This window comes from Larimichthys crocea, chromosome VI, assembly GCF_000972845.2.
Source record: "Larimichthys crocea isolate SSNF chromosome VI, L_crocea_2.0, whole genome shotgun sequence".
In the NCBI taxonomy this organism is placed as follows: domain Eukaryota; kingdom Metazoa; phylum Chordata; class Actinopteri; family Sciaenidae; genus Larimichthys; species Larimichthys crocea.
This window is the reverse complement of record NC_040016.1, coordinates 22,462,268-22,481,722: the sequence shown is the minus strand read 5'-3', so window position 1 is coordinate 22,481,722 and position 19,455 is coordinate 22,462,268. Positions and strand designations below refer to the sequence as shown.

The following is a 19,455-nucleotide window of genomic DNA, read 5'->3' as shown; positions in this document are numbered from 1 at the left end:
TCAGCAGTGAGCAGATGGCGGCTTTATTCTCATGACTGAAAATGTAATTTTATTTTTTTTTGCGTCTGCTTTGAATCCAGATCTTCATTTAAATGATGTTACTAAGACAACTTGTTCTGTTTGTTTTAGGCTGCTCGTCATAAGCAGGCGGGTGGGGTTTATAGTAGATGGTGTCATTTCTGTCAGTGCGGACACTAAATCCAACTTTAACTGTCTTCAAATGTTTCCTAAATCTACTCACATTAGCCGTTTGTCCTCCTGTGGTAAACACAGCCATCATGCTCAAACAAAAGCCCACGGTCTGGATCTGATCCGGTCTGCGGTCAGATATTTCCAATAATTAAGTTCTGAAGAAAAGAGCAGTGACAAAATGAGTTCTGCTCAATTCAGGTTTCTGAGCTCTGACGTTAAAGTCCATTTAAATATCACTGACTCACAGGAAACAACAAAATAAAAGCCAAAGAAACTGTTGAAGTAATAAAAGTCTGTAAAGATAAAATAAAAGTCTTTGAAGACTTTTCACCTCTCGAGGCTTCTTCAGTTCTTCCATTGTATTTATTAAAAATTAACTAGATATTAACTAGACAAAGTTTATATTTATGGATCTGGAGCTCAGCCAATCTCGTTTTCGGTCGTGTCGCCAACGTGAGATAACTTCTCTGTTTCTACATTCACGTGGTGAAGCTACAGTTGTGCTGCAAGGAATTGTGGGATGGCGTTATCTGCTTTCCTCTGTCGGACGGTCCAGTGTGTCTCCTGTTAGAGAAGATAAGAAAGGAAACTTTTCCTAACCACTTCAGACACTTCTTATCACTTCCAGGTCGTTTTACTCCTCTGGTCTGCACTGACTCTGATCCTGAATCATTTCCTGTCTGCTTCCTGTCCAGAGCGCGGCACCAGGCTGGACCCGCGGGTCAAAGCGGAGGCCGTTGGCTCTCAGCGTCTGGCAGAGCTGCTGAAGACGTCGACAGAAACTGAAGGTTCGGGGTTTGAGGTGGTCAGGCGTCGACCAAAGAGGTCCGTGTTTCTGCACTCCGGAGTCCGAATCTGCCCCCAAGAGACCGTCGACGAAGTGCTCGCCAGCCATCAGGCTTATTACCAGCTCAGAGGTACGTTGTTCCACAAACCTGGACTTAGATTCATGCAGGTGTAAACCATCTTCTACAGCCATGAGCTCCTGACGCCGGTCTTGATTAAGAGCACTTCAGCTGACTGATACATTTCCTGCATGTTTCCATCTTGTCAGGGTTTCTAACAGGTGTTTTCGTGGTCAGAAAGGTGACAGGAACATTTACTAAACTATCATTTTCCAAAGCAAACATCAGGTTTTGATTGATTGATTTCATTTATTACACTGGGCAGATATTCATCCCTGTCCGTCTGGTAGGATTGATTCCACCTCGTTATTGTTGCTGCATGCAGACGCCTCCTTGTAAACTTTGTGTGGTGGAGCGCTCAAGGACACCGTGACGTCCAGGAGGGAGCTGGAAGTGTTAGAGCGGGAAGAAATTCAGACCCCGAAGAGAAAAACAATCGACCAGTTGAGTCGATGAAAAGGAAAATGTCAAGTTTTTCTTCATTCCAAACGTTCGACTCAAATGTCAGAGCAAAAAGCAGAGACAGTTTTCAAAATGTTTATTTTCCAGGTGATGATGAGAAATGCTGCTGACTGCAGGGCTGGAAATCAATGTGAAACTCATGGTCCTTCAAAGTGTAGCTGCTTCAGAATAATGACACTGTCTGTGTTTAGACTGGTTCACTATGAGCTTCACTTTCACTGTGCACTCCCGCCTGCCACCGGGCGCAATATTATCTGAGACTTATATTATATTATATAAAAAATGAATGAACAGACGATAACGCTGTGCCCACCTCCACCCCGTCACCAACCCCTACTGGAGTTCCTGCAATAACGTTACTCAAATAATGCATTCCTTTGCAATATGCATCATTATAACAAATGCTTTTGTTTCTGTTGTTCCTCGGAAACAAAAGATGTAATTTAACTGTCAGAAACAAGCGCTTGACCAATGAAGTCAATGTTTAATGACCGAAAACGGAACACGAAGAAAGGTTCATCTCAGACTCGGTTTACTGCTTTAAGAGATCAAATAAGATTTAACTTATATGTGATACGTGACATCAAATTAGAGATGAGTGAGAAACTGAGCAGAGGACGGAGGTGCTGCACCAGGTGTGACCTCAGGTGCTGATTCATCAGTCAGGAGTGATGGAGTGACTCACTCACCTCCTCCACGGGTGGAGGAAACAACAAACTGCTTTCCAACGAGTAGGTGTGCAGTCCTGTGACACCGTGTACTCTACAGATACTACGCAGTATTTATTGTGTATTGAAGTAAATGTCAGAGATACTTCTGTTCATACAGACTTAATCCTGTATGGATATGCAAAATATGTCTTCTCTTTCTTTAATCATTCTTGTTTGTCTTTTATCTTTGACTTTAATATCAGAAATGAACTGATGGAGAAAATAGCTTGTGTGTTTACTGATGCAGGGCTGCATCTAACGATTATTACTGTATCATTTTCCATTATTCTGTTGATTCTCCATGAATCGATGAGTTCTTCAGTCCTTGTTATGACCCAGCTTGATTTAGGGTAAGGACGTAATGTTGTTACAGTCCATAAAACATCGATCAGTGTTACAAAACAGAAAATATTCATTAGGGAAATTTGGATTTCTTGTTTTTTTTAAAGATCTGATTAATTTGATGAAATTGATTATTCAGCTAATCGATGCAGTTCCAGCAGGTGTATGTCCTGTTGATGCAGCATGTGACCTGTTTTATTGTGCTGTGAACACAATAAAACCATAAAAGGTTAATTTGAATTCAAACCTAATCTTGCTTTTTGAAATGAACTACCTGGACTTTGTTGGGGGAAGAATCAGCTCCACAGTTTCTAGAGATCCTGTGAACCAACCTGTGCATCGATCAGGCTGGGAGTCTGTCATCGGCTCATTCTTTGTAGCTTACAGTGTAGAACAGATTGTTTCTGTGTGGAGGAGCTCCTGGCAGCAGTGTGTTTAGTGCTGAAAGACGCTGTGTGTGTGTGTGTGTGTGTGTGTGTGTGTGTGTGTGTGTGTGCGTGTTGTGCATGGTGTGTGGTGTGTTTGGGCAGTTTGTCAGGAGGCTGTTGGGAGGCTTAGGATTTCTTCGACAGGATTCCCGGGACGGCAGAGTACCAGAAATGGGTCACACTGTCAACACGAGTCGCTGTGCATCTCTGACCTCGCCAAGAACTTCAGCAGCGCCGAGGAGCACATGAGCATGATCACAGGGTAAGAGAAGCACAGCACGCCTTCAACACTCCTGCAGCCTGCAGACATACACGACGTTCAGACATGCACCACAGATGTGAGCTCACCAAACACCCTGCAGATAGTTCAATATGACCAACATTTCAAACATGGAGCCAGGTGGGGGAAGTGTGTCTTTGAGTTTGTGTGTGCTCTCCTCAGTAAACTGCAAACATGTCGCTCAACGTTCATCCCATCTGCCAACAAGACGGGAAACTTTTCACTGTCTGCTAAAGATTTACACCAGCGGCCATTTCATCAGGTGCTGCTCGTTAATGCAAATCAGCCAATCACACGGCAACAGCTCGATGCTGAGGAGCATGTAACCTGGTCAGCATCAGAGGTGAAAGATCGTAGTGTCCGGTCTCTTTTCAGAGCAAAAGAACTAAAAGATCAAAACCACAGAGTAGAAATATTTAAAGGTTTACTTCAAGGTCCAGTGTGTCAGGGGGCTCGATTTACAATATATAATCTTGATAACTCGTTTTCATCAGTGTTTTATCCCCTGAAGATGTTTTTGTAGGAGAGGGTGAAGTGATGGAGTTGAAATCTGAAAATACATCGCTAGATGCCATAAATCACACACTGACCTTTTAGTAAAGTACAGCAAAATATATACCAGTTTATGATTATTGGTGCACAAATGTGGCAACTGCAACTTAATACAGTCTTATTTTAGTTGAGTTGATGTTTTTGACTATGAGTCTGAAGAGTAAGTAAATTATCAAATGAATGCAGTGCAGTAAAAGATACAAAATTGCCTCTGAATGTAGGAGTAGAATTTTAAGGCCATGTTCAAAATGGAAATACTGAATGTTGAGGTACTTGTACTTTGAGTATGGTATTTGAGTAAAGTTAAGTTACTCTCCAGCAAGCTGAAAACATCTTGAAGTGACAGACTTCAGACGGCAGCAGAGGACAGACGTCTGCTGACAGAGGCAGATGGTCGAGTGAACACCACGAATCTATGGATCCATCCTGCCTGGTCCACAGTTCAGGCTGCTGCTGGTCAATGTGTGTCTGTGTGTGTGGAGATAATGTTCTTTTCTGCACATGTGGCCACTTAATACCACCTGAGCGTGGTGTGGTAGCTGACCATGTGCATCCCTTTATCGCCACTGCTTTCCATCTTCTGACGACACACATGTCACCTCGAGCTGCTTCCCCCGACACGATGATGAGTTCAGTGAAATCCACAGTCAGCAGATCTCAGTCCAAGCGAAGCTCCTCTGGGATGGTGGATCTGAATAAATCTGCAGTTTCTAGCAGCTTTTTGGATAAAGAGTGTCAGGGCTGGTGTAAAAGTTTAAATCAAGTCTGTTTCCATCTTTCTGTTGAAAACCAAAAATACGACAGTTCAAGTTCGAGTGTGTGAAATTAAACAAACCCACAAGGGGTCCGGGTGAGATTGGTACAATTTGAACTAACCCTTTAAAAAAAGCACAGAGAGGAAAGTTTTCCTTGTTAACATTCACCCTCATTTTTTAAAATCACACTGTGGAGATTTAATGAGTTTTACAGCCTGAAGGGTTGTAAAACTCCCTGAAGGCTTCGGAGGCAGCTGCATAAAATATAATTTTAAACCTCCACACACACACACACACACACACACACACACACACACACACACACACACACACACACACACACACACACACACACACACACACACACACACAGAATAATTTGCACATAATTGTATTTACACAAACTCGAGTCCTGAGTGTAAAGAAATCAATCATCAATCTAAAAACAGGCGACGAGCAGCGAGAGCGAGCAGCAGGTTCTGACACTTGACGACATCATCATCACAAACAAGATAATCAGTCGGCCAATTAGTGTTAAAATGTGTGTTTGTGTCTGATGCAGCGTGACACTTACAGTAAATGATTCTTTTGTGTTTTGATTGTTTGCAGAGGATGAACCGGAGGAAAGACGGGAGGCCTTCGACACGGTGGGTGTGACACGTAATCATCTCGTCTCTCTCTGACTGCAAACAGATGATGTGAGCATTAAAAAGTCAGAGATGACGGGAAATAAGAAGAATGACATCAGTCAGACTCAGTCTTTATTCAAATAGCACCTGTAATACACCTTCCAAAGGGCTTTACAAGTGTTACAAATGATGGTATTGTGCATGTAATATGTAATCTAAGGGACAAGCTTTGATGGAGAAATAATTACAATATTCTTTGTGGTCGAAGAGGTTGCCATGTTTTAAAAACTGAAAACACAGATACCTGCAGTGCATCACATGATGATGTGTGTACCTGATAGCAGGCTCTGTGAAGCATTACTGACAGCACTGACTGTCTGTTTTTTATGTTTAGTAGCAGGGTGCACTGGAAAATAAGGCCCCCTCCAAAGCCACTGTGTAATTTGAAGACAAACACTAGACCAGCAGACAGCAGGGACGATAACAACAAAACAACAAGCGTCACGTGACTCTGCAGCTGAATATTGAACAAAAGACGAGCACAGGTGGAGAAGCAGCGTCTGATCTGCTGAGTGCTTCATGGTGATTTATTTCTGCTTTAGTGCCTAACAGCTGCAGAACAATCAAACAGACAGAGTTTTATTTCTCGCCTTCACTCGTTAGGAAGTCACGAAGCAGACTCCATAAAGCTAAACCTCGTTTAATGTCGGTAAACACGACAAGAAATGACCTGAACTCAAGTCTGAGCAGGCTGGTGTTTTTCTGTCTGAGACAAGACCAGGACCAGGACCAGGACCAGGCAGCATGAAGCTTGCATAGGTAGTTAATAATCACCAAAGCTCCGTTATTATTTAATATTTACATCTAGTGTTTTGTTTTGATGATTTCCTTGTGGTTTAGGAAACCCAGAAGATTTGGCTGAGCGCTCCTCCCAGACAGTGAACAAACATATCAGGCAGTTAATAGATATCCCCGGTCTAAACTACAACACTGCAGCAGCTAAATCTAGACTCCTTTCTTCAGGGTACACAGGTAATGTTCCTGGAAAAGTTCTTACTGTGGGAACAGGCTGTTTCGAAGATTGTGGGAGAATCTGTGAAGAATCAGCTGCAGACAGGAGGGCTCTGAAATGATTTGAACGATTCGTTAAGAACAGATAGATAAAGGATGCAGGAGAGACCATCATCTCATTTAAATCAGAGTCATTAGTCTGTGATTAATTCCAACATGATGAACCTCGGATGTTTTTTTCTTCACAAAATGATTCCTCAAAAAGTATTTAACATTCACAAGACGACATCATTTGCAGAAATGTTTGCTGATTAATTTAATAATGCAGTGTCACGTTGGGCCAGTGGTCATTTTAATAAATTAGGAGTGAATTTAATTCCACTTTTCTAATAAATTGTGCAGTTGAGAGAATGTAAGTGCAGTCATCCTCCTCTAGTCATCGTCACCTTGTAACTTGATTTCTGTTCAAAGTGATTTCACAAATGGAGACGTGATGCCGGAGACGTGGCGATGATAAAATTTGAATCAGGAGTTATGAGGACACAGACTCGCAGCTCACTTCAGTAAAAAGAATGAGAGGCTTTTTAATAAGCGAGAAGAGTACAGAACAGTTTCCACAGACTCATTCACAGCTCGTGTGCTGTACAGACTGCTGGTCAATGATCTTCACCCTCATTCATGAACACAAACGTTCAGGACGAGGAGAGACGTTCGACATTTTTGTTCATTAGGTCGAAGTTTATGCTGCATTCTTCAGATAAAATAATAAAACTGAGGTTATGATGAGTCAGGATACTTCAACACGATACATTCATCTAAATGAAAAACACTTTCAGCTTAATTAATGAGAACATTTGTCACAAAGTTCATTAGAACTAGAGCTGAGGATATTTGTGCTTTTCATTCAGAAATGTTTGAATGCTTCAACCTCAGAATCAAGGTTGTTGAAGTGAGCCGACTTTCTGTTTTTATCCGTGCGACAGCAGCGTTTGCTCATTATGAGCGTCATGATGTGCATCAGCACGCCTGCACCTATTGTTTGTTGTTGGCATCAAGGCTGGACGCTACAGTACATGACGTCAGTTTGAGGTACGCCAAACAGACAGAGCTCCACAGCCAGAGAGAAGTGACGATGAAGATACCGTTAATCCAAAACCACAGGAGCCCAAAACATGCACCAATGTACCAAACACCCGTTTGTCTGTCTGCTGGTCACCCCCCCAAAAAAAGTCCATTGTGCCAAAAACATGTTGTAAACACGGCAGTCCACCATGTACACGACTGTGACGTCTGTTTTATAAAGGCTGAAATGATTCAGATCATGAACCTTTTGTTTCCTGCAGAGTTGTGGTGACTCCTGCACTGACACAGAAAACACCAGAGGCAGCAGGTAGAGTTTATAATTATCTGTTACTCATTATTGTCATTGTTATGTGATTGAATTCGCAGCTTCTGCTGTTGGACAAATGGTGTCAAATGTGTATTGACTTTCCAGTACTATGTGGCTCTGATTTATACAGTATGTACTGGTAAGTAAGTTGTAAGTTGTCCACAGTTTAACTAACTTTGAAGCGACCCTGTGTTTTTATGTCAGATGTGAGAATAAATCTGTACATGTGTTGGCTTACAGTCTTCCTCCTTATTTATTTTAAATGACTTGTTACTTCAGGTGCTGAGGTTCAGACCGCCGGGCCGCCAGCGCTGCCACCACCGACGACCACCACGAGTACCGTCGTCCTCTTCAGCCCCACGAGTGCCTCTCCAAGCCCCGGCCTCGATCACACACAGGCAGCTGAGGAGATCGAGGAGGTACAGACGAGCACGCACTTGTACATTTTAATATTTAGTCACACTTTTATCTACAAGAACAAATCAAAGGAGGAACGAGCTTCATGAGGTTTTAGACAGGTAGAGCTCTGAGGGCTTGAAATGTCATATTTGAGTACAAATAATGAAATTATGTCCATCTCTTATTCTTAGACAGAATTTAATGATATTTTGACCCACTAACCACAAATAATTTACAGTTTTACGACTGGTGATCATTTTCCAGACCAGCAGTGAGCAGCTTCACCAGAGCGCTTCAATGGATTATGTGTCTCGTTCAAAGACACGTTACTGTTACTACTATGTGTTGTGCAGGTTTTCATAGCTTTCCATCTCTGCTAAATAAACTCTGAATGTGATACCAGATTATGAAGTACAGTAGTTAAAAATATGAATCCTGAAATAACGAAAATATCTTTTAGATTCCGCAATTACTAATATTTACACAGATATGATACATCTGTGGTGAAATACGTCTGCCTCTGTTGTGCTCCAATTTAACTTAATTATGTATATTTTTCATAATAATCAATGTGAAAGAAAATAACAAATGTCATAATCCGACCCCTCCCTCAGCTTTTGGTTTTGATGTGCCACCCTAGGATTTTTTTAAAAGTCCCAATCTAGCCTCAAAAACCTCCTCAGTCAAAGTATTTAAATAAATAAATAAAATTCTATTGCTAGTTCTTTTTTTTGTCATAATGCATTGAAATAAATAGGAAGAGTTGAATAAAAAAAAACCTTTCAGTGCGGATCAACAACTTTAGAAAACCAACTTCACAAAAACCTTGAAAAAGTGAAAGCAAACAGAAAGCAGCCGAGTTACAGTGAGTTTAAAAATATAACTGGGCTCTGCAGTTCGTCCTGTTCATAAACAGCGAGGACAGTTTACCTGCTGCAGGTACAAGGCGCTGTCCCAGCTGGTGTTCATGCTCTAAGGTTCAGTCCGGACTCCCGGCGTGTGTTTGTTCCAGCAGCAGATGGTTGTCTCTCCACAGATGATTACTGCTGTCTGCCTGTGACGTCTGAACCGCTTTGTACTGAGAGTCTGAACGCCTCACCTGAACTCTGACATTGAATTCCTCTAAAGATGTTCCAGGTTGAAAATGCTGCAAGTTTGTCGAACTGGACAGAAGTGACCAGAATAATTTGAGGCTGTCACTCACTTCACAAAAGCAGGTTATTACTCTTTTCACTCCGCACGTCTCTTCATTGAGCCGGGCTGAATACTGGATGTTGAATGTGTTTCTGTCAGCGGGACACGTTTCAGGACATTTAGTCCATCTGTGTCAGAGAAGGAAAGAACTTTTACATCAGAAAGAAATGTTCGATTTTTTATTTTTTCTCTCAGTTATTGGTGATTTTTAAATACATATTCTACACTAAAACACGAGGTATCTTTCTTGTTCTTTCCAAATGTCCTTTCTTTATTCCAGGATGCTGAAACACTTCATTGAATCTATCTGAACATACAACCTGACCTGTCTTGGATCATCAAGACAGATCAGCACTCGGGCCGGACCAGAACTGTTCCTTTGTTCTTTCCGGTGTTACCTCTGTGCTGAAGTTTTGTTTTTTTTTATTCTGAAGGACTCGGAGCTTCCTAATGTGGTCCCAGAGAGTCCGGTGGAGCAGATCGTGGAGTTCACTATCGACCTTGTGGATCCAGGTTACAGAGAGCTGCTGGACGATCCAGACTCCCTTCAGTACATCGACCTGGCTCACCACCTGCAGGACCAGGTGGGGACATCTACTGTGTGGTCTGGACTTGTTTGGAGTTGAATCCGTTCACCACGTGGGTATGAACCACAGCTTTTGGCACTTCCTCTGTTGGAGGTTGCCGCTCGGTCACACTTCTGTCCGTCCTGATAGTAAAGAAGCTTACATCGCGGGGTCGAAAGGTCACGCTCAGAGAAAGGGAGATTACCCACAGTGCTCTTCTTCTGAGGGTTTCCTTTTGAGGTGAACTCAGAGTCGTGTTGAGATATGAAGTCCTTCCGTGTTATTTCATCATTAAAAGACTTCATCAGACATCAAGATCCTTCGCACACCCTCCTCAGCAGGATGTTACCTGATGGAGCCCGTAAAGACGATTATGTGCTTAACTCGGCCTAAACATAGATATCAGAGAGGGTTTCCCATTCATGCCGTCCTTTTTTATACCGACACATCGGCTTCCGGCCAAGTTATTAACAAGCTCAGAGTTAATTACATTAGCCTCTGTAAAAGCAGGGCGATAACGAGGCGTCCTCACTGATATTTCAGCTTCTTCTCTTTCACAGATGCAGCACGTGTTTGACAAACTTCCAGGATTCAAAGCCATCGACGTGCTGGCAATCAGGTGAGTCCACATGAATATTAAAGTGAGCTGATAAGAGTGAGGACACACGGGTAAAGTGTAATCAAATCTGCACCGCTGCAGCGGCGAGGCGTTCCACAGAGCCTCGATAACTTCATTAAATCTTAAATGAGCAGGTCGTTCTGCACGGACAGTCATTCAATAGATAAGAGGCTGGTTGTCATTGGGATCGTGTCAGATGTTGCTTCAGGGGAACGTTTCCACAGCGTTCTGTTCAGGGGAACAATGAAACCACCAACGATGAAGAAAATGTTGAGACACAAAAGCTACATTTCCTCCTCGACAGTAAAACCAGCTTTTCTTTATTTTGGTCAGTAAAGAGAAGAAGTGCTAAAACTAAACTAAACTAATTTAAAGCAGTAGCTCCCCTGGTAGAGCGTGGTGCATGTTTCAGTTTGTCACAGAAGGAACCAAAATATATAAATAACAAACGGACAATAGTTCCAGAGTTTCAGGTTAAATTTAAGTAAAAACTGTCAAAACTGACACCAGACCTGTGACGGATGTGCGAGCACCGTCACTGCCACGAGGCATTAGCAGTGGAAACGTGCAGCGACAGAATATTTGCTGCTGTCAGTCACTCCTGACAGACAGATGGACTTCCTCATGAATGATAAATATAGAAACATTCAGACTGACGGATGCATGAAGAGTTCGCTGTGACAGAAGCAGAAGACTTCAACTTAAAGGCTTCGATTATTTCTTCACTCCAATGATGAGCGAGCGTCTGCAGCCACATATACACATATATACATGTCAATGTTGTGTTATGAGGAAACCAAAAGGTTTTATTTGGATATAAATATTCTCACTTTGGTTTGACGTTTCTTCAGATTAACAGAAACTATTTTATTTATAATGAAGTGTTCTGATATTCTGACTTGATGATTTTGTCACAGATGTCGATTTGAAACTTTCGGTTTGTTTCCTTCTCCCTGTTACAGTTTTCACTTCCAGCTCTTAAACGTTCTTTTCTTCTCCCCAATACAAGCGAGACCCAGGACACTGACGGGTAAATGACACAGAGAGATGAAATTTTTTTTTCCGTAGTATCTGCCTTCGTGTGTTTGTGCAGCTCAGCGTTTATTTGGATCCGAGTCAGTCACAGGAAGAAACTGTCCAGACGGTTCAATACCGAGCAGAAATTGCACAGTGACCTGCGAGGACCAAATAACTGCTGAGACAAGAAGACCTTCGCCCTGTGAATGTCTTTCTTGTTAAAGGTTAATAAGAGGCCTGTGGTGCTGCTTCTTCCCCCAAAGTTTGTTTGAGCGCTCGGCCTTCTCTCTCATTATCAGAGAAGGCAGGCGAGCAGTGAAACAGGAAGACTTGTGGATACAGTAATTGTCAAGCTGCTCCCCCGTTAATTTGCATCTCCTGTGGCGTCTGTCGCTGTCACGGCCAATAACGCGGAGGCGAGACCTCAGCGGGAGCTCGTCCTCTAATCTTATGAAGGATTCACAACTCCTCCTGCTTTTGTCTGCCAGACTCCAGCACTCAGCAAACAAAAAGGAAACTACGTCAGGGTCACAGCGTTTTAGCATCTTTTAGCTCATTGTTTTGGTTCAGCCTCATTTCCAGCAGCAGCAGGCAGCATATAAACTCAGAACCAAACAGCATGAACGATAATGCTGTAGAGCTGCAACAGTTAGTCGATTAATTGATTAGTTGCAAAAGCAAAAACTAAAAACTAATTTTGTTTTTAGTTTTCTAAATTCTGATTTCTCAGGTGTAAATATTTTCCGGTTTCTCTGACAGTAAACTGAATTTCTTTGGCTTGTTGACATTTGAGGACCAAACAACTGATGAATTGAGGCTCGACAGATGAATCCTTAGTTGCAGCTCTATAATGTTGCTCTGTGTCTGCTGGATGTTTGCTAACATATGATCATAATGATCATATATGTATATATGTACATGTATATACACATCAGTGTTGTGTTTACAGCTCGTCACATGCTAGTAACAGACTTGCTATCTCTCTGAAGTTGAGTCTTGATGCATAACGTGACATCACTTCCTGTGACTGTACCTGCAGAGGAAACTTGTAAATGTGCTTCTGTAAGGAAACGACCAGCAAATAAAGTCCTGCGCTAGAAAAGAAATAAACTGGGCGCTCAGCTCGAGTGCACTGTATTCACATCCTCAGTCTTGTTCTTGTGACGGGGTCGCACAGTGTTTCCTACTTTTATTTCTTCTTGCTGTCAGGAGGTCGCCATTTGTTCCACCAATATTTGCATCCATGCTGCGGTACAGTTAAAGCTCCAGTCCAGTATTCGCTGTCCTTTCAGCTCTGGTTTGGTCTCCAAAGTTCCAGGTTGTGCAGCAGCTGGTATCTAACGGTGTCTGCCTGCTGTGTGGTGCTGATCAACAGACATTAGTGGCCTGCAGCTGGAAACATTGACACTGAACTGAACAAAACCAATGCTAAAAGAGGCTAAAAATGGTCTTTCTACGGTATTGAAACTATGAGTGAACACCACAAGTGGTTATCATTGTTGGAATCATTGCTTAAATCTAGGAACAGGAAAAAACCCGAGAACAAAGCCGAAGAATGTTGCTTTGTCCATCAGATAAATGAAAGAACTCTTTGAAACTAAGGTGTACACATAGAAAGACAAAAGGGAAAGAATACATTGATCTCCCTGAAAGAATAGTTCAAGGCACGTTTCGTTTCTCTGCTGGAAAAGTTAAAGCCTTTTAATATGTGAGCTGCACCCACGTGCCTCCACCGCCTGTCTCCATCAGAGCACAAATAAGAACAAAGAAAAGCTCAGCTTGTTTTGGAATAGACGCTGCATGACGACATGATTGGCAACAGCCGTAACATATTCAACAGCAGGAAGTGGATAGACAACTGTAGTCGACTTACATAAGACAACAGCATACAGCAGCAAACGTCTAAAACGTCAGGAAACCCCTGAACCAAGCCTAAAACCATCAGCAGCCACTTCAGAGCGGAGAGACGCTGTGCGTTTACAGATACAGGACACAAACAAGTCCAGTCCGGACAAAGCTGGGGTCTGAATTGGTGTAAAGTTGTGCTGGATGTCGATTTGTCACTGCAGCCTAATGAAGAAGTGCTTTTGTTTGGCAGACATCAGTTCCAAAACTCTTCATCTATTCAATTCTAATCAGTCACATCTCTGCAAATCAGCGTGTTCTGTCTTGATGACGATAGCTGTGCAGAATGCTGATGAAGCTTTGATGCAGCATCTCTCTTTTAAACTGTTTTTGAAATCTATCTACAGATATTCATGTCAGTGTGCCTCTCCTTACTGCAGCACCACACGACTTTTCATTACCTTTATTTGTCACATGAGGTCTTCTCTCTGCAGCTCGTGCCGAGCATATTTAATCCAGAGTTATTATGAACGTTTTCAGGACACTGACAAATTAGACTCAACATGACAGAATTGAAGGAACAATGGGTGACATTGATGCTGTCCAAAAAGCAGAAAATCACCATAACAGTAGGCTTGTATCTGCAGAGGGTTGATATAGATTAGTTGATTAATACGTTTATTGTGAAGAATACGAGCCATCAACTCTGAATCGGAGAGATAATATCTCCTTTTCAGGCCTGGAGGAATCTCAGTGCACTACTCTCTCGTCTTTGAGATTAATTCACCTAAAAGCAACTCTGAGAATTCAGAGACGACGACCGGCGTCGCAGAGTCTTCAACTAACTCTGGACTCAGAGAAATGGTGACCAAGGCTTTGCGTGAGGAGGCATCGCTCCCAATCGATCTGGACTCCCTCAACTTTGAACCAGGTACAATGGTAACATCTCTTATGAAACGCTAAAGTCACTTTTTGTTTTCAACTCTGATACTAAATGTAAAGTATCGTAAATGAAATGGGCTTGCCGCTGTAGTGGACAACTGTCCCGCCAGTTTCCACTACAGCAGTTTTAAGGATTTATGGCATTTACTCCAAGTCACATATTTAAAGTTTAAAAACACATTGTGCTTCTTTCACTTTTACAGAAAGATTCCTGCTACCAGCAGCGACATCAACCTCTTCTGTAGAAGCGTTGACTGAGGTAAGAGGATATTTAGATACACAGTACTTTGTTTATTTTGCAGTAGCTGTGACGGTAGGTTAAACCCAAGTAAACATTAATTTAGTATTGCAAACTTTATGAATATTCAGCTGACCTGTTGTGCACCAACTAAATGACTACTGGTTATGTGAGCAAATAATTGGACTCAGACGCTTTCTGCATCTTCTTATAATTATTATGATTATGTTTAGAAACCTTGTAAACTAGAGGACCTGTAAAATAAAGTGTTTCTGATACCATCCTAATGACATTGGACTTAGATGTATATATAAGTTAAGGTTCTGTAATCCTTGCAACATCATATGTCGTCAACATTTGCAACCTTTTTCATTGCATTGCATCATGTCCTGTATCAATTTCTCCACAGTCCAGTGAGCCTGATTCACACAATGAGTTTGAAGTTCTCACTGATGAGCCAGATGTTGATAAACCTCGGCTGGTGGTTCCCCTCACCCCCATGGAGAAGGAGAATGCCCTCGTGACCCTGCTAGATCCCACTTCTGTCCCAGATGATGAGACCACGGTGGTGACTGGTGGGATGTCAGAGAGCAGAGATCATTCTCCAGCCTCGGAAGATATTACTGATGAGTCTGAGGCGATTCATGTGAGTGTGCCTGAGGCGCCGAATGAAGAGGTGAAGGAAGAGGAATTACTGATCATTACACATGAGATCGAAACCATTCATCATGACGAAACCGGTGAACTTGTGAGAGACTACATCCCGACCCCTCCTGCGATTCTCAAGCTGGAGACGGATGTTCCACATATCAATCTGTCCCCAAATCTGATATCGGAGGACGACCTGACTCCTGTTGATGAGGATAGTGAAGTTCCTAGTTTGGATGTTGTTACCCCCACAACGCAGATTTTACTAACTACCGCCCCTGCCGAAGCAGAGCTGACTGATTTGGGGCTTGCAGTCACAACACTTTCAGGCGTCACAGGCCAGCCTCCCACTGAGGCAATTGTGAACCTTCACGATGAAGAAGAAATCAACGCTCTTCCAGATGAGGAAGTTGGTGTGGGTGTTTCTGAACCTTATGACAGTCGTGAGGTGTCAGAAACAGAGTTAGAGGTGGAACCTGATGAACTGTTGGAGGCTTTGCTGCCGACACCTGAGCAAATTGATGTTTCTGTGCCAGAGGAAGAAGTAGCTGAAGTTTTAGAGCCCGAGGAAGAGTCTGTGTTAGGAGATGAAAAAGTGGTTGCTTCAGAACCAGAAGAAATGGAGGAGGTTGATGAAGTTTTAGAACCAGTTGATAGTTCAGAGCTAAAAGAATCCGAACCAGACGATGGCACAGTTGTGATTTTTAAGGAGGAAGGAGTAGAAGTTTTGCAACCAGAAAGGGGAATTGTTGAGGTCTTAGAAGAGGAACCAGAAGAAGGCATATTTGAGGTGTCAGATCCAGGTCCAGAATCTGAGAAAGATGATGAGGTTTCAGATCAAACTCCAGAAGCAGATGAAGAGTCAGAACTTGGTGGAGATGTAGATGAGGTTTCAGAACAAACTGTACCTGAAGTTTCTGAACTGGAATCAGAGGAAGCAGAAGCAGAAGAAGAGGTTAGTGAGGTTTCAGAAGCAGAGGATGAAAAGGTAGAACTGGAGAAGAAAGTGGTGGAGATCTTGGAAGGAGAAGTAGTAGTTGCTGAACCTCCAGCACCAGGTGAAGGTGTGGCTGATGTAGAATCAGTGCCAGAAAAGGAAGGGCATGTAACTGAAGTGACAGAAACAGATGATGAGGTAGTTGAGGCCACAGAATCAGAGAAGGAGCCAGAAGAGGTTTCAGAACCAAGTGAAGAAGTGGTAGAGGTTACAGCTCCAGAACCAGATCTAGGGAAAGAGTCAGAAGAAGTACCAGATGTACCACAAGCAAAGGACAACGTAGTTGAGGATGTAAAACCAGATGAAGAAGTGGTTGTGGTTCCAGTACCAGAAAAAGAACCTGTGGACATTTCAGAACCGCAACTTCCACCAGAAGCTGGAGAAGAGGCAGCTGATGTTTTAGAGGAAGAACCACAGGAGGTTGTTGAGAATCCAGAGAAAGCATCAGAACCAGGACCAGGCGGGGATCATGCAATACCACCAGCAGAAGAGTTACCTGAGGCTTCAGAGCCTGAATCAAAAGAGGAAATAGTCATTGAAGTCCCAGAAGGAGAAGGAGTTGAAACCTCTGAACCAAATCCAGAGGAGGGGATAACTGAGATCTTAGAACCAGAACCTGCAGATGTTACTGAGCCACCAGCCGAAGCAATTAAAATCCTTCAACCCTTGGACGGCAGGAGACCAAATTACTTTAGAGAGGATGCTGTTCAGGTTGTTGAAGACAACGTGTTCCTACAGCCAGATGGACCAGACCATCACGGGCCACATGAGGAAGAGAACTTAACTGTCATACCAAAAAACATCCAACCTTCTGAAGAGGATTTAGGTGAACCTGACCAAGAATATCCAATCATCGATGACTTTTACTTTGAGCAGGATAACGTGGACACACAAGTGGAGAGCGAAACTGCCGTCGTCACAACAGAAACTTCGGACATTGCAGGTGAGGAGCACACTGTACAAAGCAATGTGAGGTGATTAAAGAGTGAAACATGTTAATGCAGCAGGTTTCTGGATTCTTACAGATGCTAAGGAAAGATATTTAGGATATTCTCTCAAAGCAAAACTGGGGGTTGAAACTAAAAAGATTTAGAAGCAGTTTGAATGTATTATGTATAACTCACTCAGCAGGGACATCTTTGTAATTTGTGGAAATCCTTTGTGAGTGCTCATGACTTAATTCAGTCTTTTTGCCTGACATTTCAAAGAGACGGAAACTCCTGACAAGCAAGACACATCAGAGGACACTGAAGGCACAGAAGACTTGCCAGAGAAGACGCATGAAAGTGATCTGTCCCCAGAAAGAGACAGTGTAACGGCAGCACCAGTTTCAGACTCTTTCCCAACTTCTGTTGCTACATCTGAAGTGACCGCACCCAGCCCGACTATAGACTCCGGACTCTTTGAGGTAGACTCTCCCGAGTCTTCGGAGGATGATCGTACGGAGCCAGAGCCGGCTGTCGTCGTTATCGATGAAGACTTGGAAGACGCGGTGCAGAAAGGTGGTGAAAGCCAAACCAGCCCACCGGCGGGAGACGTCATTGACGAGGCTGTGAAGGACCTGGCGGTGGAGCTGGATCAAACAGATGTAGCAGCTACAGAGCTGCCAGACGAAGGGAGTGGCTTCCCACCTGTGTGGGAGGAAGAAACCACTGTCAGAGTCACGGCCCCACCTCCAGTTAGATACCTGACCACACCCTCCATGACCACGGCCGCCCAGGGCAGGGAGCTGGTCGTGTTCTTCAGCCTTCGTGTCACCAACATGAACTTCTCTGAGGGCCTCTTCAACAGGACGTCTGATGAGTACAGATCCCTGGAGAACACCTTCTTAGACGTGGTGAGTAGGAAAACTTCAGTGACAAAACATCTAAGAGTAACAACAGCATTGAATTCCTGTATGACTGACTGTCCACACTACCCAGAAAAACTTTCTGAAAGGAAATCATTTCCGTTGACATTTAGTAACTGACACATTTAATCCTACAAGGATTTAAAGTCTTCTGGGTTTTGTCAGCACTGTCGTGTTTTCTAAAAATTACTCAGCTCTTCTCCACCCACACATGCCTCCGTCAAAAGAATAAAAACAGATTTTTTTTATTCTTTCGGAGCCTTGCAATACACACAGGCACAAGTTTTTCAAGGATTTATTGCATTGTTGCACTGCTTTGACTTTTTAATAGTACTAACAGACCTTGGAAATCTCATGTATTCGTGTAATATCCTTCGGGAGGACCAAGCATCCAAAAACATGAATAAATGTTTTTTTCAAGCGACTAAAATAAAACTTTCTATTTCTGAGGCTCTCAGCCTTCACCTGGTGGCCTTCCTCAGGGGATGGACTCGCTCAGTTGTCATGGAGACCAGTGATGCATTCAGTTTTTATTACATTAGCTCTATAAATTATGTTATGAGTCATGTGATCTCTCATAAATCTGCTTTCAAGATCTTTGTTGAATGCAAAGAATTCATTTTTAAGTGTCTGGAGTAACAAAACACGAAAAGCTTCTGCCAGTCAAGGTGTGTGATCTCCCCGTATGAATTTCATTATGACTTGAAGGGGTAAAACAAAGACAGTTAATGAGCACGAGCAGCTGCTCTATTCATTTCTATCTTAGTTTTCATTCTGAACCGGTTCCCCACAAGCCCTCGGAGTCAGACCTGCAGCTCGTCGTGTTGTGGATGGATATGTTTTGATTTGTTTTTACATGAATAGGCGAAGTGAGAGAATAATTTCAAGCTCAGGTACACACAACACAGCATTCATGTCACTACAAACAATGAGTCTGCTCAATTAATGAGGCAGGGAGAATGTGCTGTGGGAATACAGACGTCAACGAGAGACAACACTGCCGTGAGTTCCAGTTCACGCTTTGAGAGAAATGCTGAAACATGCTGAAGCATCATCCAGGTCCCAGCAGCAGCTGATATCACTGCCTAGTCCAGCAGCAGTCAGCCCAGCTCTTTTGTAAACCTCCAACCCAGAGCCCAAAGTTACAGTGTGAAAACAGACTACAGCTGTATTAAAATATAAAACATCCTTTGGATACATTTTAGATCGAACAACATCTCAAGAAAGAAGCTCGACTCGTTTCTGTTTCAGTCATTTTTTTTTTTTAAATTATTGTGAATTACACTTGTGTTACGGACCTCAAGGACTCGCAAGGCCCGAAACATTGAAAGAAAAAATGAAGACAAAAGTTTCCACTAAAACTATTTTTATTAATTCAAAACAAACGAAATAATTCCCAAGAAAACAACAAAACAAAAGAGAGACAGAGAACACTGAGCCAGCCCCAAACTAAACCTGCATACAACCCACGAAACCTAAATGAAA

General features: G+C 42.8%; 1 protein-coding gene across 1 annotated transcript; it reads left to right on the top strand.

Annotated features, from left to right (window-relative positions):
- The first annotated feature begins 599 nt into the window (after positions 1-599).
- On the top strand, positions 600-18,076 carry LOC109142200 (interphotoreceptor matrix proteoglycan 1). The gene is made up of 12 exons (XM_027279456.1): positions 600-645; positions 888-1,109; positions 5,236-5,286; positions 7,585-7,656; positions 7,936-8,075; positions 9,684-9,833; positions 10,376-10,434; positions 11,444-11,464; positions 14,034-14,235; positions 14,886-17,064; positions 17,330-17,958; positions 18,044-18,076. Exons 1-12 carry the CDS (start codon positions 600-602, stop codon positions 18,074-18,076), a joined length of 3,804 nt encoding a protein of 1,267 aa, XP_027135257.1.
- Positions 18,077-19,455: the final 1,379 nt, after the last annotated feature.

Bases quoted from the DNA above. Each gene is read 5' to 3' on its own strand.
- LOC109142200 (XM_027279456.1), top strand. From the start codon at position 600: ATGGATCTGGAGCTCAGCCAATCTCGTTTTCGGTCGTGTCGCCAAC. The intron at 646-887 runs GTGAGATAACTT...CTTCCTGTCCAG, and splicing joins TTTTCGGTCGTGTCGCCAAC to AGCGCGGCACCAGGCTGGAC. The intron at 11,465-14,033 runs GTAAATGACACA...TCTCCTTTTCAG, and splicing joins GAGACCCAGGACACTGACGG to GCCTGGAGGAATCTCAGTGC.